The sequence below is a fragment of the Phyllostomus discolor genome, chromosome 3, assembly GCF_004126475.2.
Source record: "Phyllostomus discolor isolate MPI-MPIP mPhyDis1 chromosome 3, mPhyDis1.pri.v3, whole genome shotgun sequence".
Taxonomy (NCBI): Eukaryota; Metazoa; Chordata; class Mammalia; order Chiroptera; family Phyllostomidae; genus Phyllostomus; species Phyllostomus discolor.
In genome coordinates this window covers 115,569,309-115,595,414 of record NC_040905.2, presented here as the reverse complement: position 1 = coordinate 115,595,414, position 26,106 = coordinate 115,569,309, and the positions used below count along the sequence as shown (strand labels likewise).

General features: G+C 49.9%; 1 protein-coding gene across 6 annotated transcripts in view; it reads right to left on the bottom strand.

Moving 5' to 3' along the window:
- LMF1 (lipase maturation factor 1) overlaps nt 1–26,106 on the bottom strand; it is a 109,277-nt gene that overhangs the window by 45,468 nt on the left and 37,703 nt on the right. For 5 of the 6 annotated variants that reach the window (XM_036021101.1, XM_036021104.1, XM_028529412.2 and 2 more), the window contains one exon: nt 7,456–7,604. The exons of the other annotated variant lie outside the window; for it this stretch is intronic. In XM_036021101.1, the coding sequence (XP_035876994.1) occupies nt 7,456–7,604 (149 nt within the window). The remainder of the gene's footprint in view (nt 1–7,455; nt 7,605–26,106) is intronic. 6 annotated transcript variants of the gene reach the window in all.

Below are 26,106 nucleotides of genomic sequence, written 5' to 3'. Positions count from 1 at the left end.
ATCTTCCACATACATGACCTTTTCATCTGTGAATACAGATTATTTTCTCTCTTCCATTCCAATCTTCAGGGTTTCTATTATTTTTTCTTGCTTTGTTTTGCACAAGCTAAGATCTTTAGTACACTGTCTAATAGATGTGACAAGAGGGGACAACCCTGTCTTGTTCCCAGTCTTATGGGGCAAACATTCAGTATTAGCTGAATGTTGCCCTAATAAGGGCAACTTATTGGTTGCCCTAATAAGTACAGTATTAGCTATAGGTACTTTATATACTAATCTTTTATCAGGTTGGGGATGTTTCCTTCCATTCTTAGTTTGCCAAGATTTTTTAAAATTAATTTGTGTCTAATACTTTTCCTACATTGAGATGATCACATCATTTTATCTTTTTCTCCCTTGATCTTGTATTTGGTGAATTATACTAATTCACTCGTGTCTGGCCAATCTTGTGCTCTGGGGAAAATCCATGTGGTTTTGATGCATCAGGCTTTTCGTGTCCTGCTGGATCCATTTGATAATAACTCCTTAAGAATTTCGTATCTGTGCTCTTGAAGAGTTTGCTCTGTAATTTCGTTTTCTTTGTAATTTCCTTTTCTTGACATCCTTTTCTTTGCCAGCCTCAGAAAAGTGAGTTAGGAAGGGTTCCCTCTCCTTTACTTTCTGAATGAGTATGTATAGGATTCATATAGTTTCTTCCTTAAATATTTTATTGAACTCATCAGGGAAGGCTCCTGGGCCTAGCGTTTTCTCAGTGGGTAGGTGTTTTTGCTTTCTCTGTGTAAATGATTTCAATTTATAGAACTACTCAGATTCCCGTCGCTTCCTCTGTTAGTGCTGGTAAACTATGTCTTTTAAGGAACATAACCATTTCCTTGAATTACCTGCTCTATGTGCATAAAGTGGTCATATTATTTCTCTTTAACTTTTTATTTGAAAAATTCTTAGACTTTAGAAACCTTGGAAAAATAGTCTGGAGTTCCTGTATACCTGTTGCTATTAATTCAACACTATTAAACTAGCGACCTTCCTTGGATTTCAGTTTTCCCATTACTGTCCTTTCTGTAACAGGGCAATCCAGGGTGCCTCACTCACTGTCACATCCCCTGAGTCTGACAATTTCTCAGTCTTTAATTGCATCACATGACTTTAATAGTTAAAAATCCCAGCCGTTGAGACTTCATGGCTCCCTTCCTCACATGACCACATCAAAATTACAACTAAAATATAAAACAATCATCACTCAGAACTGTCAGAAGTCGAGTGGCATGGGAGTCTGACAATGACAGATTTAAGAAACCAGATAGGTAGGAGGGGCAGAGATGCGGAATGGGCTGGTCTCACATCCATGTGTGGTGGATAACAAATTTGGGAGGGACATCTCAGGAGCAAGGAGTCCCAGCCACACACCAGGCCCCCAGCCCAGGGAGGTAAGTGCCAGGAAGATAAGTCTCCACAATGTCTAGCTGCAAAAACCAGCAGGTATTAAGTCAGTGGGAGAAACCTCTAGAGTCCCAAACAGTTCCGCTTAACGAACTCACATGCACACTTACTCAGACTCACTCCCTCTGAGCTCCAGCACCAGGGTAGCAGCTTGAAAGGTGCCAGGGGCATATGGGGAGGACCAGAAGTGTTTGGCATCAAGACAAGAGCTGGGGGACAGCTTTCCTCTAGACAGAAAGGTGGGCAGAGGCCATTGTTCCTTTTCTGAGCCCTCCCCTGACAGATCACAGGGGTACATAGAAAGCAGGTGGTACCATATCTGAGACTCCATCAACCTGGCTAACACTGTTTGCCCTGTTCTGGAGATCACCTTAGATTCCATCCTACCCAACCTATGGGCCCACCCAAGCTGTTAACTGTTACTTTTCCATATGAATGGCTAGTCTTGGCTGATGTTTTCCAACTTCCTAAATCCTATCAAACAAATAACAGCTGGCCTCAGTGAGCCCCCAGCCCCTGTACCTCTAGCTAAGTGGCCCCAGGCCCAGCACTAGCAGAGGCCAGTCTAGATTCACAGCTTGGCTTCACCTTGGAATCTCCAAGCCCAGCACAAGTAGCAGTCATCATAGACTGCTTTATGGCTCATGTATGGTGGCTGTGGGCAGAACCCAGGTGGGAGCTGCACCACCCAGGAAACACCAGGGCCTGTGCACCCAGTGGCAGCTACAGACCACCTTGGAGGACCACCACACTGCCCCTGCACAGCTGATCCTCCTAGGAGGGTGGAAGTTGGTGGTCAGTGGTCACAGCCAGTCCTTGCAGCTGACTGGCCTGGAAACATCCCTTCCATTGACTTGCCAACACAGCAACCAAGGCTCAACTACAAGAAGAGGGTGTACTCAGCCCACATGAAGGGCACACTTTGAGTACCCAGCTTGAGTGATAGGGGAAGCTGTGCCACTGGACCCTACAGGACACCTACTACATGAGGCCACGCTACCGAGACATAGAGTCAAAGCAGCTCTATCTAATACACAGGACAAACACAGGGAGGCTGCCAAAATGAAGAGACAAAGAAATGTTGCCCAAATGAAAGAACAGATAAAAACTCCAGAAAAAGAATGAAATGGAGATAAGCAATCTGTCAGATGCAGAGTTCAAAACACCTGATAGTAAGAATGCTCAAGGAACTTAGTGAGGACCTCAACAGTATAGAAGAGGTCCAGTCAGAAATGAAAGATACACTAATTGAAACAAAGAACAATTTACAGGGAAACAATAGTAGAGAGAATGAAACCAAGAATCAAATCAATGATATGGAACATAAGGAAGCAAAAGACAACCAAGCAAAACAACAAGGAGAAAAAAGAATCCAAATAAACAAGGATAGTGTTAGCAGCCTCTGGGACAACTTCAAGTGATCCAACATTCTCATCACAGGGGTGCCAGAAGGAGAAGAGAAACAGCAAGAAATTGGAAATCTACTGGGTAAAATAATGAAAGATTTGGTAAAAGAAATAGACATACAAGTTCAGGAAGCATGAGAGTCCCAAACAAGATGGATGCAAAGAGGCCCACTCCAAGACACATCATAATTAAAATGCCAAAGGTTAAAGATAAAGAGAGAATCTTAAAAGCAGCAAGAGAAAAGCAGTTAGTTACCCACAGGAGAGTTCCCAGAAGATAAGTCAGCTGATTTCTCAAAGAAACTTTGCAGGCTAGAAGGGATTGGCAAGAAATATTCAAAGTCATGGAAAGCAGGGACCTACAGCCAAGATTGCTCTACCCAGGAAAGCTATCATTTAGAATCAAAGGGCAGATAAAAAGCTTCCCAGACAAGAAAAAACTAAAGGAGCTCATCATCACCAAGCCATTATTATATGAACTATTAAAGGGACTTGTTTAAGAAAAAGAAAATCAAAATTATGAACAATAAAATGGCAATAAATACACATGTAACAACAATTGAATCTAAAAAACAAACGTAGCACACAAGAAGACAGAGACAGAATCATGGACATGGAAAGTTTTTCAATGATTGCCAGATGGAACAAAGGTGTGGGAAAGAATGGGTGAAGAGGTGAGGGGATTAAGAAGTACAAACAGGTAGTTACAGAATAGTCATGGAGATGTAAAGTCCAGTATAGGAAAGGGAGTAGCCAAAGGACTTATATGCTTGACCCATGGACATGAACAATGGTGTGGGGATTGCCTGAGAGAGTTGGGGGTGCTAGGTGGAGGGGGGGAAATTGAGACAACTGTATAGAATAATCAATAAAAAATCTGCAAAAAAAATTCTGGTCAGTAATTTTGAAGAATATTCCTGTTGGGTTCTGGTCAGTAATTTTGAAGAATATTCCATCTGATGTTTTCCCATGATTAAATTAGCACAATGCATGTTTATGAGACTGCTGTGTAAGTGACGTTGTGTCCTTGGAGCTTCTTCTGTGCACAGAGTCCCCTTCTCTGTACCCTGCTCTGGAATCTAGCAGGATTACGAGGTGAGAGAAGCCCCACTGCCTTCCATCATCCTCCACTCGCAACAGTTGGCAAGGTCTCCCTGCTCTGCCTGCTCCCCTGCCCCCACCTCCCTGTGTCTCCCCGCTCTGCCTGCCCCTGCCTCCCCACAGAGAGCCAGGTAGTCGAGAGGCTGACCTCGTGTGTTTCCCTCTGGACCCCCGTCCCACATTGTGTGCTGTCCAACGTGAGAACAGTTGCATCATGCAACGTGTCCAGTGTCCAGCTGTTTCCAGAGAGCAGGGTGGCCTGGGCTCCAATACTCCCCACCCCCGCTCACATCCCCCCACAACACTGCAGGGGGTCATAAGGTCTGGGTACATAGAAACCTTAAGGACAAGAGCTGTGCAAACGCCATCTCAGGCTCCCTGGAAGAGCAAGCAGCCTTTCTGTAGGTGCAGAGGCCATGTGGTTTCTTTTAATTTTGCTCGGCACCTGTACCTGCACGGCCTTGGGGTTCCCTCTGAGACTGAGCTCTACAAAAACCCATCTGTCTTTTGAACCACTGCCAGATGATAAAACCACAGTCACTTCTGAATGTTCAGAATAGTTATGCTCTAAGCTGATTCTGTGGCACCAGTTTTGACCCAGTAGCAGAAGCACGCGGGGCTTCATCCACAGTCATTTTAATATCGCCAGGTCTACTGTGGTTTCTCTCCTCACAGAGGAATGAACATTTTGCTGCTGGCATTCTTTTTTGTCAAGTCAACTCTACTTTCTGCTTTCTACCGAAGGAAGATTAATAATATCCAACATACAGACTAAATCAAGTAATTATACCTTTTAGTGCACCTGATAATTTCTTACCCAGCTGGTGCTAACAGTCAATCAAAATGCCATAAATGGTGTTTTAGAACGTGCTAATGATCCACTGCACTCTGTCAGGCATGGTGGGGACTTGTTCAACTCTTGACATCACAAACCGTGCACAAAACAGCCTGACAGATGCACCACCCAGAGCTCCACACCGGGGCTGCCCGCCACTGGGAGCCCCTCACTCTATGTGTCACATGTAACAGAGCTGCTGCATTCCACTGGATCCCTAATAAAGTCCTTTGAAACATTTTATACATCTTTATACTTTTTAAAGCCAGCTAAGGAGAGAATCCAAAATCAAGTCCTAGATGGACAAGAAACTACGGACTACTGATATTTCAATATTTCATTAAAAGCAACCGTTAAATGGGAAGATAAATTTAGAGAAAGCACCACATCTGGATTGTGTGAGATCCAGACACATCATCACCCCAACACGGCATTTTCCAGTATCTGTAGCTACTCATAGACGCCCACGTCAAGACCCTACCAACCACGCCTGCTCCAGACAGGGTGCTCTCCAGGCTGCTGCACACCCGTCTGCCCCTCTGGCTGGTGCTGCCACAGCCCTGGGGGCCTGCTCACCATCCCGCAAGTGGACATGATCAGTCACACTGGGCCCTGGCTCTAGGTCTGGGGCCCACATGGAGCTGTCCTTCTGCACCCAGCTGCTTCCAGTTCCTTGAGGCCCCGACACAGTCACCCAGACCAGACAGCCATTGTGCTGCGAGGAGAGCTACCAAAGAAGGACTCTGAAGCATGTGTGAGTGGGCTCCTGACGGGGACAGAAAGAACCAGGAGGCGTGAGCCTTTAGGACTCCAGTTCCATGCAATGACCAGCATGCCATCCCTCTGCAGAGCCCATGCCCGTCAGTGCTGGTTCAGAGCTTGTCCTACTCAGTTCCTGCGCAGGGATATGAAAGTCAGAGTGTGAAGAAGACTGACAGGAAAAGATTCATTCATGTGAACTATGTTGTTGGAGGAGAGCTTCATGGATACCCTGGACCAGCAGAAAGATAAACAGGCGGCTCCCAGAGCAAACTAAGCCTGAAACCTTGCTGGGGGCAGAAATGGTCAGCTAAAGCTGCCCTACCTCAGGCAGGGCTGCCTGGAAAAGACAATAATACCAGGGAAAAGTGAAGGCCGCAGGGGAAGAGGGAAACCAAATACGAGCAGACTGGCTCCACAGAGAGCCCATGGGCATGAGTGCACGGGAGCGGAGCAGGGCTGCTGAGGACAGGACATTGTGGACGTCACCCATTCAGAGGGTCGCCGGGAGCATGAGCCAACCACAAGGCATGTGACAACAACCACTGGCCAGGACTCCAGGGTGATGAGCACAAAGCACATGCAGGGAATGAGGTCATCATGTCAATGACAGCCACGGAGAGCTGTGAGAGTGCCGTGCTGAGCAGAGGGCACAAGGCAGCTCATGCGCACAGATGCAAATGCACGAGTCAACGGAACGTTCACTGAGAAATGGGAGAGCTGTGCTGTTTTATGGGACCTCACTGCAAGACACTGACCACTCACACTATGAAGAAAGTGACTCTGTTGGAGGACCAGCTGGGCCTGATGGATTTGGGGGAGGGGTAGGGGCAGGGGGATGCTGCCCCCAGGAAGGGATGCAGGGCCTCAGGCTGGTCGGGAGCACAACAGACAGCCGCAGTGCAGGTCACGGAGCAGGGGAGGTGGAAGACCACCGGGATGGGACACAGCGAGCCATCCCTGTGGGTGCAGCAGCATATCCTCAGGCAGGCCAGCAGCACGTTCTCTGCCCCACTCCCAACAACTCCACATGTTTGTGACTGTCCCCTGATGAAAAACTTATAGTAGACACTTAGCATATCTGTAAGACAAGGTTTCCAGGGTAAAAGAACTCAGGATTTTATAACATTTTAATTAACAATCAAGATCTTACTTACAAAGGGTAAAAAATAGAAGAGAGTGAAAAAGAAGAGAAAACTGACATTCCCTGTCTGTAGTCGGAAGTCAGAAGGAACCACATTGCTCCTGATTTTAAGGCTCGGAAATGTTTCTGAAACACTTTAAGGCAACTGCTAGTGAGATTAAAAACAGGACACGCACTTTCAAAGGCTCTGCAGACGACAGAAGCTAAGGAGCCACAGTTCCCAGGGCTGAGCAGGGGAGCGCAGGAGAAGGAGAACGCAGGCGGCAGGCGACGGCACTGCGCCGAGCACAGCACGGACCCCTCAGCTGCCACTGCCGGCCCGGCCCGTGGAGGGGAGGGAACAGTGAACACACACCCCAAACCCAGTGAGCAGACTAATGGGCAGAGAGAGAGAAGGAAGCTGGTGCGGCTTTCTGTGGTTGCGAATTACAGATGACATGGCGTCCCTCTTTCCTGACTGAAAATGACACGACACGCTACAGACGTCCCAGAGGCCACCGGGAAGGACAGGGAGAGGGGAGCACTGGAGGCTCCACTCTGGGGGTCTCTGTGTGAAACAGGCGAGTCGTGGCTGTCTGCACAGAAACTGGCCCTGCCAAGGATCAGCGAAGCCAAGAGCTTCCAGGGCTCAAAAACAGGCTGCCGGGCATCACAGAAAGGGGCAGCACAGGCCCAGCGGGCCCCGCCCGGCCGATGTGAGGACAGTGAGGTGAGTGACTCGTTTTTTAGCACATTTCCCCCAAAACAATACGAGTAAAAGTTCTACTCACCGCTCCGAGCATGATTCTGAAGATCAGCCACCGAAAGCCCCACAGAACAACCCGGGAGGGGGGGGTCTTCCTGGGCAGTCGAGACAGAGTCCAGAGAGGGCACAGGAAAATCCCTAGGAACCCTGTTTCCAGAAGCTGAGACTCCCATCCTAAATGGTGACAGTAGAGAACAAAAGGCCATGTTAACCGCAGCTGGACACTCTCTAGAGAAACAGCCTCACCAAACTCGGGGCAGATGCAGTGGCTGAGGGTGAGTTTCAGCCCACAGTCAAGGTGTGCCTCAGGGGCAGCCGTGTGACTGTGACGCCCCAGCCAAGCCCTCTGTTTTCAGACCACTGCCTCCCGTCCTTCTCAGGGCACTAAGATGCAGCGCGGCCTCCTGTTGAGCACACACTGCCCACGGGTGTTGAGGAGGCCTCTTCCATTCAACAGGGTTGCATCTGAAGTCATGGCGTTACACGTTCTTCCCTGAGGGGCATTCACCGGGATGGATGCCGTGCATCGAGGAGGCCAGAGATCTGCATGTGAGGCTCTAAATGCAAAGCTGACTCTGGCCCCTGTCTGCCCCAGCTGAGGGAGTAAGTCACAGAGAGGCATGGAACCGGTACAGGTGACAAGGTCCCCAGGTAAGGAAGGAAGCCAAGGGGAGATGCAGAACAGGTACAGGTGACATAGTCCCTGTCTGTCCCAGGTGAGGGAGGAAGCCATAGAGAGTCACAGGTACAGGTAGCATGGCCCATGTCTGCCCCAGGTGAGGGGCTACATCAGGGGAAGAAACAGGAACAGGAGATGGTGGCTCCAGGTGAAACCACGAGCTCTCAGCCCCACGTGGGCTCAGCCTGTTCTGGCAGGCGGCTCGGCGGTTAGGTGTGAGGAGTGCTAGCCCATTCTTCCTGCTCCATGTGAGAAACGCAACTGAGTGCAGCACACCTGAGTTCTTGTTCTCATAAAGCAGACAGCACTCCAAGTTCCCCTAAAAACTCCCTGAGTGGATCCTACTGTGGAAACAGCTGCTCACACTGTGTCCCTAGGACACCAGGAACCGAGAACAGGTTTCAGGTGGTTGTAAACTGGGCTCTTCAAAAGGAACCTGCACTTGATTGTGCGTGTCGCACAAGTTCCCAGTAACATGCTGCGTGAAAGATGCGTCAGACAAGGGTAGATACTCTGGTTCCATTTACAGAAAGTTCTAGTATAAGAGAAACTGGTGCAGGTGAGAGAAATGAGAACAAAGCTAGCTGCCCGGGGAGGTGGGCTGGGGGACACTGGGAGGACACGGAGTCTGCGCCCAGTCAGGGAGCGGGGCACAGGGCGCGCTGGCCGAGGCCCAGCAGAGGCACCTCAGGGTCTGTGCCTTTTGTTGTTCAGTTCCTTCCTTGAACAGACATACAACCCTACAGAAATTCTGAACCCCAGTTTTAAGGCCGATGGATAGGTCTTCAGGCCTATCACTTATTTTGAGGTACATCAAACATTAAATCGAGAAATGAACAGATGTGTGAGGAAGCCAGCAGAGCAAAGGACAAACCAGAGTCCAGGCAGGGGGAGCTCGTAGGTTTCACTGTACAATTGAAACTCTCTCTAGTTTGAAACTTTCTGTAAGATTGTGGGGCAGGGATCCCATTTACTCTCACACGTTCTATAGATTTCTGAAACCCCAGTTCCAAATCAGTAGTTCTTTTGGAGAGAACAGGTCATTTGCAGCAAAGTGGTGCCCAAGAATGGCATGCCTGACACCGGGGTGACAGTGACCTGTAACCACCCAGAAGGGCAGGTAGTCTCAGCCTGCATGGGTGGCTGGTATCAGTGGAGCCACATGCCCTGAGCTGGTGACACTGGGACCATTAGCATACACCCTGCTCTTGTCAACAGATCATTCCGGCCCTAGCCGGTGTGGCTCAGTTGGTTAGAGTGTTGTCCCATAACCAAAAGGTTGCAGGTTCAATTAGTGGTCAGGGCACATGCCTAGGTTGTGGGTTTGAGCCCCAGTCCAGGTGCGGACAGAAGGCAACTAATCATTGCTTCCCTCTGTCATCGACGTTTCTCTCTCTCCCTTCCTCTCTCTCTAAAAGCAATGAAAAAAATGTCCTCAGGTGGGGATAAAACAAAAGAAAGAGATAATTCTAGAAGTAGAAAGGAGCCTGGACGTGTTGGGAGGCAAGGCAAGGCAGGCAGATGGAGCCACACTGCCACTGGGCTGTGCTGGATCCTGTGTCACCGCTGTCCGCTGGCAGGAGAGGAGAGCACTAAGCCCTCCAGAGCAGGGGGCTCTGGCCAAGGCCGGCGTGGAGAGACTGGATGCACAGAATGCCCCTCTGGCGCCCACCTGCACCCCACCCAGCACTGGACAATTACCCCGACTTCCCTCAGAGGTTCAAGAAGGAAAAATGCAGAAAGCATCTACACTAGTTTTATGAGATTTCAGACAGAACAATTGCTTACTTTGGGTCAAGGATTCCCCCCTTCTTATTCATAGTTCAGAAGACCTTTGCTTTACAACTTGCTTCAAACCTCCCTTCTCTCACCCTGGAAAAAACAAACTTATTTCCGTATGACAATTTCTTTTAGTTTTTCTCAAGGTGATTTTCATTAACTGTGGACTTATTTCACTTAGGGTGCATTTTACAAATATATGAATTGATGAGCAAAGGATATACGGAATGTGGAAGTGGCCGTGGTCCTGGCTCTGAGCATACTTGTCTGTAGATAGACATGTCCACTCTTTGAGAAAGTACCTCAAAGGCCACCTGTTTTGATCCTTCCTCCACTTGGTGGCGAGAAAACTCAGGAACCGAGAGTCCTGTGCCTCCCTCGGCCCTGCGAGCAGAGCAAGTGGAGCTGGGGTTCTGGGCAGAGAGAGCCAGGCCGGAACGCCGCCCAGAAAGCCTAGAGGAGCTGATGTGCCACTGCAAGTGTGGGGCCCTCCCTCAGCCCCGCAGTGCACACCTGCCTTGCTCCACTCCTGCAAACCCCTTGTAAACTCTAAGACCCCACGTGGGTGAGCACTTCCCTGGGCGCCAGGCCTGCCTTCTTTAATTGTCACCTCACTTTGCACAGATGTGATGAACGGAATTTTAATATACAGTTTGAGTGACACCAATCAAAGTGATATGCAAATGGCAGAGCTCAGAGACCGTGTAAGTGCCAGGAAGCAGGTGACAGGGTGGGTAGGCAAGGGATGGGACGTGCTGTCACCTTAGGGATGTGCTTGTACTGGCAGAGGGTCACCTGGTCCTCCTTCCTCCTGAACCTGCTGAAACAGTCCTTAGCCTGTTGGGTTGCACGGGAGAGCGGATGCCTGAGAGCCAAGGTGCACAGGCTTCCCACTTGGGACCCTCAGCTCCCACCTGCCCCCTCTTTCCCTGGAGCTGCCGCCTCGCTGGTCACCAGTCCCCCAGCTACCAGCACTCCCTGACACTGCTGGGGAGGAAAAAGGGTCGCCTGCAGACCCACCTGCTTCTGCTTTCTTAGCTTGGATCTTGTTGAATTTCAGCAGCTGTGCTGCCTGCACAAGAACACCATTGTTCTCCGCTTCAGCATGGTGGGGAGGCGTCCCCAGAAAAACAAATGCCCAGTGCACTGCTGTGGCAGCTTCCTGTGGCCGAGAGGCTGTCCATGTGCCTGCAGATGGCACGGCACACAGCACCCTGCCGAGACGGGCTCACAACTGCGAGCCAGTGATGACCCCGACAGTCCCCAGGCCCCACTAGGTGCCTCTCACAGCCAAGTGCCTTTTGACCTGTGCTCAGAGCCTCTCTGGGCCGGGATAGAGACACCTGACCCCTCACTTGGCAAACACCTACTTAACAATCATGGTGGGCCTGGAGGGCTCTGCCCCGCTGGCTGTGTCTTTGGGATGGTGCTGGTGTGACGACAGTCCAACAGTGGCTTTGGGGGTGACAGCAAATGCCCACTGGAAGCCATGGAGTATGGGCTACACCTGCCTGTTTCTGGCATTTTCATTTCCATGGCTACTGGCTTGTTTCAAATAACACAGACCAGCCCTGAACGAGACATGTCTGGAAAGTTTCCACATAAAACTGAGGAACACCCCCCACTGTGAGAGGGAGGAATGGGTGCTCCCAGCCCCGAGCACTCTGACCAGCACAGTGGCTGCTGGGGCAAAGTGTCTAGGCGGCGAGTAGCTCCTGTGTGCATCTTTGCTTTTTTGAGGAGACGTCCCGCTGTCTCCTGGGACATCTGCAGACAGGTGGCGGATGGGGTGGGGACGAACCGCACTAGAGGAAGCTCAGGGTCTTCTAGCCTGGTCCTGACGGGATAGTGAACCTTCATGCAGTGTTGGCCAGAGCTCAGGGCTGGCTGTCATCCATGGTACCCGGGTCTGAGGGCAGCCACTGTCCCTCATCTTGTGGTCTGTGGGCAGTCTGGGCACCCCACTGGCCAGGACCAGCTGTGCCTGCATAGACTCAAGAGGTCAGAACAGGCCGGTTCTCTCCTTCTGCTGGCTTGAGCGTTTAAATAAAACTCCTCAGAATGTGGCACATGACCTGTGTCTGCAGGCAGCTGCACGTGAAGTCTGAGGAAAAGCCCCATGAAAGAGGCTGGATTTGGACTCTCGGCCTCCAGGCCCAAGTTCGGAACTGAGGGGCCCCTCGCTCCTCTGGCCTACCTAGCCTGGGGCACCTGTTCTTCAAATAAAATTGATGTAATGATGGCATCAATGTTTCTTTTCTATCAACTTAGGGGCAAGCGAAGAGTGAAGACGTTTTCTATTGCAGATGCAGAAAGTTCATCACCAAGAGGCCTGACCTGTGCCTGGCAGCTGCGGCGCTGGTGCACACAGTGTGGGGGGCAGGGGGCGAGGGCCCCTTCAGAATGAACGTGAGCGGGGCACCTCTCTGCTGCTCCTCAATGGGGGGCTCTTGTTGTCAGTGCCCTGGACAGGAAGAGCGGAGGTGGGGGCACCGGTGCACAGCCTACAGCCCACAAGGGGGCCACCCGGCTGGCACCTCAGAGTCAAGGACGACACAGTACAGGCGCCACCTCTGACCAAGGAGGAAGACAATCTACAACACGGTTTCAGAGGCAGATGCTGCCCAGAAGGCCACTCCAGAAAGAAAATACCAACTGAGGCCTCACATTGCCTTCCTTGAAACTATGATAGTTACTTAGAAAAAGTAATTAAATTTCACACATATGGATCCTTCAGAAATGACAGCCACCATCCATGTTAGAAGCAGGAACCCATTAGCTTCACGTTAAAATCAGGGAAAATGGAAGAAAAGCGCTTCCTTCCTGACGGGCTGTCACTCCTGTGTGGAGCGCCCCACCCTCGGCCGCCTGGGGCTCCTAATGATGCTCTGGAGACTACTTGAGCTCTTAAAAAGTTATTCTCTTAATCTTTATGGGTTGTATGCCAGGACGGAAAGTTCTGGATTGGCACACCAGATCTCGTCTGTAGTCACTGACACGGCGAAGATGAGCTCTGGGAGTAAGAAAGCTCCCCCCACGCAGATGAGGGTGACCCTGCCTGCACGGACACTGCGCTTCACGTCATGCCAGAGCACCAGACCTCTGCAGAGGCACAGAGCCTGCTGTAGCGGGGAGGGGGACTCTGGAGAGCCGCTGTGTGAGATGTGAGGCGCACCTGTATGGGGTGGGGGGCGGCACCTGAGGGAGCAGTGCTGTGCTGGCCCACTGACTTTGGCCCCCTCTGTGCTGGTGGATGGTTCTGGGTCCTGCTCACACCCCTGCCCAGGCTTCATGGTGAACATGTGCTGAGGTCCGATGGGCCAGCAATGGCTCCTGGGGAGGGTCAGCAGGGTGGTGGGATGAAGCAGGCAGCTTTGATGTCACTCACTGGGACACCAGGTGCTATCCACACCCATCCCTGGGACCTCCCTCAGAGTACCGCAGACAGTGGGAGACCACCAAAGACTGCAGACGGCGAGCTCAAAGGGCCACCTAGGTCATCCAGGCAGTGCCATCATGAGGGGGGCAGGCACCAACCCCACGTCACAGGGGACGTCGTGGCCTTGTCTGTGTTCATGAACACAAGGCCTACGGGCCCTGCTTCCCTGCGTGTCTCTGACTCCAGGGAAAGTAATTTCTGTGGTAATGTAGGCAGAACACACGCTTCAAACATGTGGGCTCTTCTCACAGCCTCGGGAGGTCTGGCGGGCACTGAAGTCACAGCTGGTGTTGGGAAGGGCTTTTCTTCTAAGCTGGCTCTGGGTTTAGGCTGTGTCTCACAAACCCTCGCCTCTCCAAGCTGTTCCTGCCACTCCACGCTCTCCCATGGCATGGCCATTCTGCCAAGTCTCGTTTTAGTTTTACCTGCTATTGCTCAGGATGCCACTCAAGGAGAGCTGTATTTTGAACGTGGAGTGATAGCCAAGCGTGGGTGCCCTGCCTGCAGCCTGGTGCACAGAAGAAACACCGCACAGGGCCAGGCCTGGAGTGCGCTTGGCAGGGGGCCAGCTGGAGCCCTAACTCCCACTGGCACGCAGCCTCAGGTAGGTAAGGAAAGGACAGTTCTGCTGCAGTGTCTCCCTGAGAGCTGGACCGGGGTTGCAGGGGGGCTGCACAGCGCGGGGAGCAGAGAGTCCCCGATACTGTCCCTGACTCAGCTTGTCTGCCTGGCTGTCACAGACGGGACCTGGGGGAGCTGCCTGCTGCCCAGTTACTGCTGCAAACGTCGCTGTTGTGACAGGCACAATCCACCAACGGACTGGGTGAGACACTTTCCTCTTTCATTGAGACAAAATATAAAAAGAGATCAGGTAAAAAAAATTATATATATATAAATAAGGGAGACGAAGACAAAATTTGAAAACTTCTGCCAGTGTATAAAAATAGTGAGTGTCCATCTACCAAGCCATGCAGAAGATGCATTTCTGTATTTTCTTTACTTGGACAAGGCCACCCAGCAACCTGCCCTGCCTGTTCAGCAGAGATCAGAAATCTGTACCTTGACTGCTCACGTGGTCCTTTCCCTCCAAACACACTCACCATGGCAACCAGCCACAGTCAAGAGGCACCACACGTGTGCCTGTATGGGAGGGCGCCATTTACAAGGCTTTGCTGAGGTCCACTAACTTCTTCCAGTTGTCAGAACCACCTGGCAGAGCCACCCTTGTTCTAAGAGGACAGGCTGGGGCCATCCTCCAGCCTCACGAGCCAGGGAGGTACTGATGTCAGCTCTACCCCAGAAATGAGGCCATGCTCTTGCCCGCCTTCCTGGCCTGGGCCCCACTCACTCCTGCCTGGCCTGGCCTGGTCTGGAGTGTCCTGTGCCCTGATCATTGGCACGACAGACCTGCTTAGAACGGGGTCTGCCCGGGAATTTCCAGAACCAGCCTGAGCTAGGCAGGTCCCCTGGACAAGAGCCGAGTCTGTCCATGGACAGAACCTAACCACTAAAAGAAGGACTTCACATTCAGCCAGAGATCAGATCATAAATGGGAGGACATTTTCTAGCAAGTAGGTATTTTCAAAAGAGCAGGTTAAAGGCTTCATGTTTTAAATAAAATCATTTTACATTGCATGCTCCCAACTATGAGGCACTTAACAAATTGCTAATGTATGTTTTAAGGATATCCTTGGGCACTTCAGGGAACAGGAAGTGACCTGTGTAACCCACACACCCGCAGTGACCCTCCGTGTCCAGAGCACTTTGTCATGGTGCTGGCTAATACTCAGTCGCCATGGCAACCAGACTTCCTAGCCCCAGGTGTCCCCTGTCGCTTAGATCTATGCAGGTGTCACCCCCGAGCCCAAAAACAAAATCCATAGTAATGACCTTAGCTGGCTCCTTGGTTTTAGTTAAATATGAAAATGCTTCCTGTGAACGGAAATTAGACTTAGCAACAGATTTTTTAGGATTAATATATTCCAAATATTTAACATATATCAGGCTGAAGGGCATTTCTTTGTCTTTTGTTTCTTATGCATAAAAATTAGCCAAAGCTTGCCTCAGAGTGACTTGACAGAACCCTAAGAAGCGACGGTCAGTTCTGGCCCTGCCTGTGCTGTCCAGTGCCCACTGGCCACGTGAAGGCTGCGAAGCCTTAGAGCTCAGTTTGAGGTGGACAGCGAAGACCCGGCCCCGCTCCGTGAATCCCAAGAGGCACATCTGCCCGGGGGCGCTGTGTGCACAGGCCCTGTGTGGAGCAGGCAGATCTGTTCTCGCACTGCAGCCAGGGAGCTCCTGCCCGCACACAGAGGTGGCCCTTGTGCCCACAGAAGTGGGCGTCATACTCATCCCTCACCCCACCTTTGAGTGGGCCGTCAGCACTCGGGACCCTGTGACCACAGAAGTGGCCGTCTCCCTCATTCTACATCTTACTGGGCCATCAGCACGAAGAGCCCCGCAGGCACGGGTTTCACCCTCACCCTCATCTTAGTGGACCATCAGCAGGCAAGGCCCTCACACCCACGGAAGTGGTTACTGCACTCACCCACATCTGAATGGGCTGTTGGCACACAGGGCCCCATGCCCCCAGAAGAGGGTATCACCTGCACCCCACATGGTCTTGGAGGATGACCTGTTTTCCCTCACAGCTTTTCCAGATCTTTCTACACACCCAGTGAACACCATTGCCGGGCATCCTTTGTGCTGTTGATGAGCACACCCTTGTCACATGAGGGAGGATGGGGCCTGGCTCATCGGAGAGGATGCCCACTTATGTAAACACACATACTTGTAAGAAATAACGTGGAGCGTCAGTTCACCAGTAAAGTGGGAGGGAATCACACACAAATCTCCACCTAGCACGTGCATAGGTCAGAGGTCAGGGTGGCCCTCCACCCTCCGCCCCACACAGGCACTGTCTCCACTGGGGGTCACCAGACTGGACAAATCAGCACTCCTCCTTCCCTCTCCACATCTCCATCTGTCTGCACGTCCTCACCAGTGGAGGCACTTTGCTGACCGACTTCACAGCCCTTTGAAAGCGAGTTGTCTCTGGCCCTCCAGTGAGGATAGTGGTAGCAGGCAGCTCTTGGGCACAGGGGCTGGGATGGCCACAGCGGGGCAGCCTACCCCACAGACCCACACTGGGCAGTATGAACACCCCATGGGGACAGGGAGGGGAAGGTTGAGCATCTTGGCCACAAAACCAGAACCTGGTGGGCACTTCTGACAGTCAAAATCTTGCTCACAGGTCCCTTTCAAGGGAGCCTTCAGTGGGTTCAGTGACTTGGGGAGAGGCAGTGACATCCTCAGGTATCTACTGTACACTTACAAGGACTCTTCTAGAAGAAGATGAGCACACAGTAAAGGATCAGGTGTCAGCTGAGTCAGCTGACAAGAATCATCACAGGAAAATAGCACATGAGTGACCACAGAGAGGCTGCAGGGAAAGGATGAAGCTGACCAGTGCCTCACTGACCACCGCACCCACCTAGTGTCTGCTCTTCTCCTCGGCTGGAGGCCCAGGCTCACCTTAGGTCTCTGTCCCAGTGTCCAACCCTGTGGCCCTTGTCAAGTGCTGCTCAGATGCCACCTCCTCAGGGAGCCCTTCCCCCAAACGTGGGCCTTAGTCCACCCTGGTACTATCCACCCAACACTGTCACCACTCCACACGCTGCATACCTCACTTGTTTCCATCTTCTGTTCATTCAGCACCCACAACACAAGCTCAAGGCAGACAAGGTAAAGCATCCGTAATCAGCATAACCAAGGATGAAAAGAAAAATGTGCTCACAAAGCAGAGACAGATGGGATACTCACTAGAGAGGAAGAACTATAAAATAAGAACCAAACAAATTCTAGAGCTGAAAAATAAAGTATCTGAAATTAAAATTTTACTCAATGAGCTTAATAGCAGATTGGAGAAAAGAGAATAAAAAGGTGGTGAATATAAAGACAGCCCTACTGAAGTTATTCCATCTGAAGAACAGAGACTTAAAAAAAAAGAGTGAATAACAAAAGAACAGACCCTTGGGAACCGGTGAGACAACATCAAAAGGTCTAGCGTATATGTAACTGCAATCCCAGAAGGAGACAAAAGAGAAATGGAGCAGAAAAAAACCCTTGAAGAACTACTGGCAAAAATTATCCAAACTGGGAAATGACATAAATTAGAAATTCAAAAACCCCAGGGAGTCAGAAGCAGGATAATATTCACGCCCCCGCCTCCCCAAATGCCACATGTAGGCACATCATAGCGAAGCTGCTGCACACCAGCGCAGGGCGAGCCCGCTGCTTCCGGACTGCCACACAAGTCTGCGCTGGGAATACAAAGGAGTGGAGGCCTCAAAGAGACGAGAGGGGCACCTCCACCAAAGGGGTCGTATTCTTACTTGGACAACCAATTGCAGAAAGGCGTTTATTTATGAGACAACTGGCAGCACTGGAACGCGTACTAAATATTTGATAGAATTCACCCTAATATTTTTTGATCAAAATTTTTTCAATTAGACTTCTGGCCAAGATGGAGGGGTAGCAAGACACACTGTGCCTCCTTGCACAACCAAAAGAAGGATAACAACAATTTAAAAACAAAAAAACAACCAGAACTGCCAGAAAATCAAACTGTATGGAAGTCCAACAACCAAGGAGTTAAAGAAGAAACATTCATCCAGACCAGTAGGAGGGGCGGAGACAGGCAGCCAGGGCAGAGAGGACTCTCAGCAAGGAGGCGGCTGGCGGACTGGGGTGCACAAGGCAGCAGCTAGTGGAGCAGGCGGTCCCACATTCGAGTGTAAATACACTGGGAGAAACTACTGGGGAGTGAGACAGACCTCGAGGCCCAGAGCTCCAGCTCCGGGAAATAAAGCCTCAAACCACCCATTGAAAACACCTGTGGCGGTTGAGGTGTTGGGAGAGACTCCCAGGCTCACAGGAGAGTTTGTTGGAGAGACCCATAGGGTCCTAGAATGAACACAAGCCCACCCACAGGGAATCAACACCAGAAAGGCCCAGTTTGCTTGTGGGTAGTGGGGGAAGTGACTGAAAATGGGCAGAGAGCGGAGCAAGTGCCATTGTTCCCTCTCAGACCTCTGCCCCACATACAGTGTCACAGTGTAGCAACCTGGGTTGCCCCACCCAGGTGAACACCTAAGGCTCCGCCCCTCACTCTGTAACAGATGTGTCAAGACAAAAAAAAAAAATGGCCCAAATGAAAGAACAGATCAAAGCTCCAGAAAAAGTACAACTAAGTGATGAAGAGATAGCCAATCTATCAGATACACAATTCAAAACACTGGTAATCAGGATGCTCACAGAGCTGGTTGAATTTGGTTGCAAATTAGATGAAAAAAATGAAGGCTATGCTAAGTGAGATAAAGGAAAATGCACAAGGAACCAATAGTGATGGGAAGGAAACTGGGACTCAAATCAATGGTGTGGACCAGAAGGAAGAAAGAAATATTCAATCAGAAAAGAATGAAGAAACAAGAATTCAAAAAAAATGAGGAGAGGCTTAGGAACCTCCAGGACATCTTTAAATGTCCAACATCCAGATTATAGGGGTACCAGAGGAGAAGAGGAAAAGCAACAAATTGAAAAGTTATTTGAACAAATAATGAAGGAGAACTTTCCCAATCTGGCAAAGGAAATAGACTTCTAGGAAGTCCAGGAAGCTCAGAGAGTCCCAAAAAAGTGGGACCCAAGGAAGCATACACCAAGGCACATCATAATTACATTACCCAAGATTAAAGATAAGGAGAGAATCTTAGAAGCAGCAAGAGAAAAGGAGACAATTACCTGCAAAGGAGTTCCCATAAGACTGTCAGCTGATTTCTCCAAAGAGACCTTACAGGCAAGAAGGGGCTGGAAAGAAGTATTCCAAGTCACGAAAGGCAAGGATCTACATCCAAGATTACTCTGTTCAGCAAAGCTATCATTTAGAATGGAAGGGCAGATAAAGTGCTTCTCAGATAAGGCCAAGTTACAGGAGTTCATCATCACCAAGCCCTTATTATATGAAATGTTAAAGGGATTTATCTCAGAAAAAGAAGACAAGAAATATGAATAGTAAAATGACAGCAAACTCACAATTATTAACAACCCTACCTAAAACAAAAACAAAAGCAAACTAAGCAAACAACTAGAACAGGAGCAGAACCACAGAAATGGAGATCACACGGAGGGTTAGCAACGGGGGGGGGGGGGAGGTACAGAGAGTAAGTAGCATAGATGGTAGGTAGAAAATAGACAGGGGGAGGGTAAAAATAGTATGGGAAATGTAGAAGCCAAAGAACTTGTATGTATGACCCATGGACATGAACTAAAGTGGGGGGGTGGTGTGGGAATGTGGATGGGAGGGGGTGTGCAGGGCAGAGGGGAATAAAGGGGGGGAATGGGACAACTGTAATAGCATAATCAATAAATTATATTAAAAATTTTTTTTCAATTACAGTTGAGATAGAATACTGTATTAGTTTCAGGTGTAAAAATTCATGCTGATTTTCCAGAGGTGATCACGATATTATAGTTACACTGTGTTAGAAGACCCAATCTATTAGGGGTCTAAATGAAGTACTTGCAAATAAACAACACGATGCTGAAACAGAGTCAAAGGGAAGGTCAGTAAACAAAAGACGGGTGCGTGCTGGACAACCGGCAGTCTGCGACGCTGCCTGGAGGTACCCCATGCCATTCTCCTTACTTCTGTATTTGTTTGAAATTCTTCATAATTGAAAGTTAAAGAAAAATAAGCAGGAAACTCCCATCTTCTGCCTGAGACATTTAAAACTGACCACTGGAATTCTCATGAACCAAAACAAACTGTGAACTGCAATTGTTTAAACTGCCTTTTGTTACAGTGAATATGGAAGCACGTTTTTAGGAGAGCTGAAAGTCAGTATCTCTGGGAGCTGGGACACCGCTGCCTGTAGTGTTGAGTGTGATCAAACTATTCAGGTATGACCCTAAAAACAATGAAGATTTTTTTCTGAAACAACATAGGGAATCTATTTTTCAGAGTGGCTGACTTTTCCAGGAGACGAAGAACTGAAGCCTGGACCAGAACTGACAGGAACATGTGTGTGTTCTAATGTAGAAGTCACACTGCAGCCTGTGGTGGAGGCCGAGAGCTCTGCTTACCGGGCCGCTGCCTGAAGCGCAGCCACTCCTACAGGGCAGGGAGTGTTCTGGGGGCCGAGGAAGAAAAGTAGGGGTCCTGCTTTCTGTGCAAAATGGCCACATTCTCTAAGAAAACTGCAGGGTTTGCTCTAGTTCAACGTTCATGTAAGAAAGAGGGTGTGTCCAGCCTGGGCGTTCCGCTCCGGAACCAGGGAGCTCCCGCGTGCGCACTCGAAGCCCCCTCGCCGCTCACCCTAGCCCTGGGTTCCACTCTTGTGCCCGCCCAATGTGTACCTGCTGGCCACCTGCACTCTCCTTGATATTTCCCAGGTGTTATTTTTATTAGGGATTATGACTATAATTGCTGGTTTGAGCACAATCAAAAGGAAAAACAAAGAAATGAGTTGTCTACGTTCTGATGATGAGACAAATGGGTTTAATGGTACCATCTGTCTAGAGTTCAGGTCCTGAAGCCAAGGAACTAAATGGGGAGGGCAAGATTTCATCAGCGAAGATTGCATAACAGTGTTTATTTTGAAACGCTGACACACCTCATTGTCTTATGTAAATGGGGACCGTGGTGAGACCCATTCCCTGTTGCTGTCACAGGCAGCATTTTGACACCAATTTAAAACCTGATGATGCACTGATGACCTTCACGTAAGTCTTGACAAAAATCTCTCTCTCTCTCTCTCTCACACACACACCTGGGATTTAGGAAGAAGAAGGGGCCTGGGCCACTGAAAGCCCAGAAGATTGTGAGGCCTGGAGAAGTCCAGGAGACTCAGGGCTATTTGGTGCGATGAAAATCAAGGTTTCTGTCTCCTGTGTCACTGCTTTTATCTCCAAGCTCTGTTGCCTTTCTTGAGGCAGATCAAACAACTCTTACTAAGATGAAAGGGAATTCCTTGCTTTCAAAAATTACAAAACACAGCACAAACACAGCAAGTAAAGGACATTAAACTCACGAAGCGGCAAGTGCCCACCTAGCCAGATCTACCACCACATTGGGAGCAGGACAGGCCATCACATCTACCCCCCAACTTCTGCAGACACACCCCAAAGTGCTCTCAGTGCCAGATAAGCAGAGATTGTTTAAAAAGTATTTTGCACATTCTACATTCCCCAGACTCACTTGCTCTCATTTCCACACCTGCAGCTGGATTCCCTGCAGCTCAAATCTCAGGACCCTCATCTCTTCTGGGTGATTAGGACCAGCCTCTCCTTGCCTAGTCAAGACTCCACCTCACACCTGGCCCTCCCGGCACCCTCCGCACTCTCAGTTACCAACTATCTCCTCTCGGAGCACTGGTGTCCAACGCCTCCTGCTGGGCAGCGGTGCGGACAGCAGGGCGACACTGGGCCTGGCCAGAGACAGGTCCACAGCCCCTTCTCAGGGGCTCAACCCCCTGCCACCCTCTGGAGACCTCCACCCCTCCCAAATCCCGGGCACTGGCTCCTGAGCCTTGCCGGTATACTGCCTCCACTGACAGGCTGCTGAGGCCCAGTCCCAGGGAAAGACGCTTCCTGCCAGGCCAAGGCGTCCCTGCTCCAGCTGGTCAGGCTGCCTCAGCGGCCCCCTGCGCGAAGCCTTTCCCCTCTCTCCCTTTCCCCCCTGGGCTCTTACACGCCTGCTGTCGACACCAGCTCAGCTCGCATCTGTTCACCTTCGATTTCATTTTGTTAAAACTAATGTATTAATCTTTAATCAAAGGCAAAAATGTTCAGTGAAGATGAACTGGAACTAGAAATGAGAAAGTCGATCTGGCCACCCAGAGATAAATATGGGTAATCTCTTGGTCATGGATTTCCAAACAGTTTTGATAGAATTTTTAAAGAAAAAAAAAAGGAATATCATACACACTATTTAAAACCCATTTTAACGTCATTTTCCTATCATTAAATAGTACTATAGTCAGAGAAGGGATATAAATGTATTTAGCTAATTCTCCATGATGGAACCTTTAAAAGTATATCCTCTTTCTCCTCTCAAAAACATGGTGATGAAATCCTTGTGTCTAAATAGCCTTTGTGCCTGTTCCTGAACCTGCTGCAGGAACCCTGGAGTGGGGCTGGGGGCCACGGGCGTGCAGCCGCGTGGCCACCCTGTCCTTCAGGGTGGTTGCACCCACTCAGGTCTCCCCACAACACCCAGCCCCAAACCTGTAACATATCTAATTATGAAAAAGCACCAGACAAACCCAATTTGAGGGATATTCTACCAAATTTATGACCAGAACTGCTCTAAACTGTCAAGGTCATTAAAAGTCAGGAAAGCCTAGGAGATGGCGACAGACTGGGGTTGGGGGGGGGGATGATGACAGGAAGATGACTGAAGGCAGTGAGGTTTGGGGAGGGGTCCTGGATGGAGAGGTCCTGGAGGGAAAGCTGGAGAGACCCAGCAAGGGTCTGCTACTCAGCCAGTAGTCGTGACGCTGCCATCTCAGTTTGACCACATGGTTACAGGAGATGGGGACACCGGGGGAAGCTGGGTGAAGGTTGATGGGGACTCCCTGTGCTACCTTTGCAACTAGAAACTACGTCAAGACCATCTATCTAAATGCTGCTGACACCGTTTTCCCAAGCATGCTGCAGCCTCTGCGCAGTGCCCGGTTTGGCCTGGCCTCAGAGTAGACACACACTGACTGTCACGAGGAAGACAGGGACTCAAGGGCTCTGCCTTGGACACGAGACGCCACACGCCCTAGCAACCTGGGAACAAAGCATGGAGAGGCCACTGTCAACCCTGCAGTCACCCTGCGGACTCGAGGACAGCAAACCCCAGATGAGGCCAGAACTCTGCAGCCTCGCAGTCTGGCTGCGCCCCACCACGCACTTGCCTTTGTTTGGGTTCAGTCTGCCAGCTGTGGGCATTCTGCTCAGCGCTTCTCCCGCGTGTGGCTCAGTGCCTCGGGGGAGGAGGTGCTATGTCTCCGGACCCGTGCACTGCCTGAGCAAGGCTGTGCGCACGATCCCTCAGAAACACCAGAACACACACTACAACTGTGCTAGCAGTTCTGGGTTCAGGAGACGTTTCATTGAAAAATCAAGGAAAACTAATCAGGTTTCCTGAGTCATAGCATGTGACAGCCATCAGACTATTTGCCATCGCGTGACACCACATGTGGACCCAGAGTTCCTCGATTCCATGTGCAGATGAACTGTGACTGAGCTCCTCCCTGTCCTATGCACTGTCGGGACGAAGGGGATGGGCAAAGCCCAGACCTCGTGGGGAGGAGGGGCAGGTACAGAGAAGACAAACTGACATAGAGACCCACTGAAGAGGTGGCAGGCTGGAGAAAAACAGAGCTGAGGCTGGGGCTGAGGCTGGAGCTGTGCAGGTGTAGGAGGTGGAAATGAGAAACACGCAGCCAGCTCTTGGGGGTCATGGCCCACAGCAGGGACAGCCAGAGTGGGGCCATCAGTGGCAATGGACATCACACAAATATTTATCACTGTATCCTGTCTGCATGTCAGTCTTCTAAATGCTCAAGACATTCACCAAGGCTGAAACCAAATGGAAAACCAGCAACACCATGCTGTTAAAGAGATATTAATCTGAGACCAGCCAGTGTGCCTGTAATAAACACAAGGAATAAACACTGTACCTATAATAAATCCTGCTTTATAAGGGGTGTAAAATTCTTGATAAGAGGAGGACACAATCATTAATAAGAGATTTGTTATATGCACTTAGGAACCATTAATAGTACTAAAGCTGCACCAGTATCTGTGTCTCCATTCAGTGAATCCACACAGACAAGAGCTGCTATTGTAACAGCGACAAAGCATGGCTTCCTCGTCTAAAATTTCTGTTTTAAAATATCAAAGCATTTACAAAAGAAACTGGCACACAGCTGCTACTCCAGGGCTAACTTAACAATGCCTCTCCCTGTTACTTGCACTGGCAAAGGTCAGGCTTGCCGACGCTGTGTTCTTCGTGTATCCCACAATGGGGCGTTGGAGCCAGGAAGCTCCAGGGACACACGACAGATTCTGGAGGTTCCAGGCCAGCCAGTGGTTGTGACGGTGTCTGATGAGACCAAAGGCCCTTCTCTGGCCTCTGGTGCTCACTGCAATTCAGGACACCTAAATGTTGACCCGGCAGGGGAGCAGCAGTGGAGCAATGTGAATAAAACCAGCCGGTTCACCCTGCCCCACAGAGCAACTGCTAATGCTGGAGTAGAGAGAAGGACCCGTCTCACCAAATGCTTTTAGCTGTCTTTACATGAGTGATAAAGAAAAGGGCTTAAAATGACGCTCCCTAAAAACACTGCTCTAGAACCTGTAGGGGAAGAAGGTGGTGGAGAGCAGCTGCATCTCTGTGCCTCACCCAGCACAACTAGGTACCTGTCCCTACGAACTAATAGAGACCCTTCAGACAGCGTGCGGGGCAAATCCATCAGTGGTACCCGAGCTGACAAAGGGTTAACCTGCCCTATAATCTCCAACTCCAGGGGCCTAGAAAGCATCTACTCCAGGCAGCAACCGAAAGCTCCTGAGCAGAAATCTCTATGAAGCAGGGAAGAGAAACTGAGAGATTTTGCAATGTGTTTGTTTCAGTAAAAAGCAGTCCAGTATTAGGAGAGGTCAAGCAGTTGTGCTGGTGAATCTGGAATGAATTATTGAAACACGATCAGGGATGAAAAACAAAGCAAACCAAAAAAGGAGAGGCAACTGTTAACTCCAGGAAACACAAAGTTACTAGAAAAAAATATATGCTCTGCTACTGGCTCAGAAATCAGTAATAGTTATATAGTCACAATAATGTAAAGACTGAGTATTATTTAATAAAAAATTGTATTTGAGACACAGTAGTTATATTGAGGTAGTGAGGGGAAGGGTGTTAGGGATATAGCAGAGTAATCCCTACCATTCATAAAAGCAGGCACACAGATAATGTCTAAGGTGACACGGCAGGAGTAACCTCCACCAACCCGTCCCGACCCGCGGAGGTGAACACCGGGAGTGCCAGGTGAAGACCCTGCTGCGGAGGGCAGGTGGGGTGCGGAGAGGTGAGGGGCGCTGCTGTTTCTGCGATGAGCTGTGTAACACAGTTTCACTTTCTAATCCATGCACATGTCTAAGTTTTTTTTAATAATTAAAAAAACAATCTTCAGGCCATATTTATCTGGCCATACTGTGATAAAACCAGAAATCGGTCAATAAAATGAACCTACAAAACCCTAAGGGCCTGGGAGTTCTGAAGCTCTTCTCCAACAGCACTTAGACGAAGAGGTGTCAGCGACGAGGATTATAAACCCCGCTGTCCGCCACTGTCAGGGAGGCACCAGGGTCTCCCCGATGGGGCGGGACAGGAACACGCTCAGAGGGGAGTGGTCGCCTGCCTCCATTCATTCATTCGCAGATAAGATGGAAAACTAATGAATTAAACAATCAACACATAATCTTAGAAAATAATAAACCCCTTCCTCTCAGAAGGGGGAAGCAACCTATAAGAAGTAAAGATTAATGAGCTAGAACACTTTTTAAAAAATCTGATAAATAAAACCAGTTCTTTGATTGAAGAGACCCGTGACGGAGACAGCCTGTGGCTGTTTTGATCAGGACTCAGCATCACACAGGACAGTCGGGAAGGGCTGCAGCCGGGCGTGGGGGTGGGAGTGGAGAGGCCGCTCTGAACACTGTGCGCCAGGAGG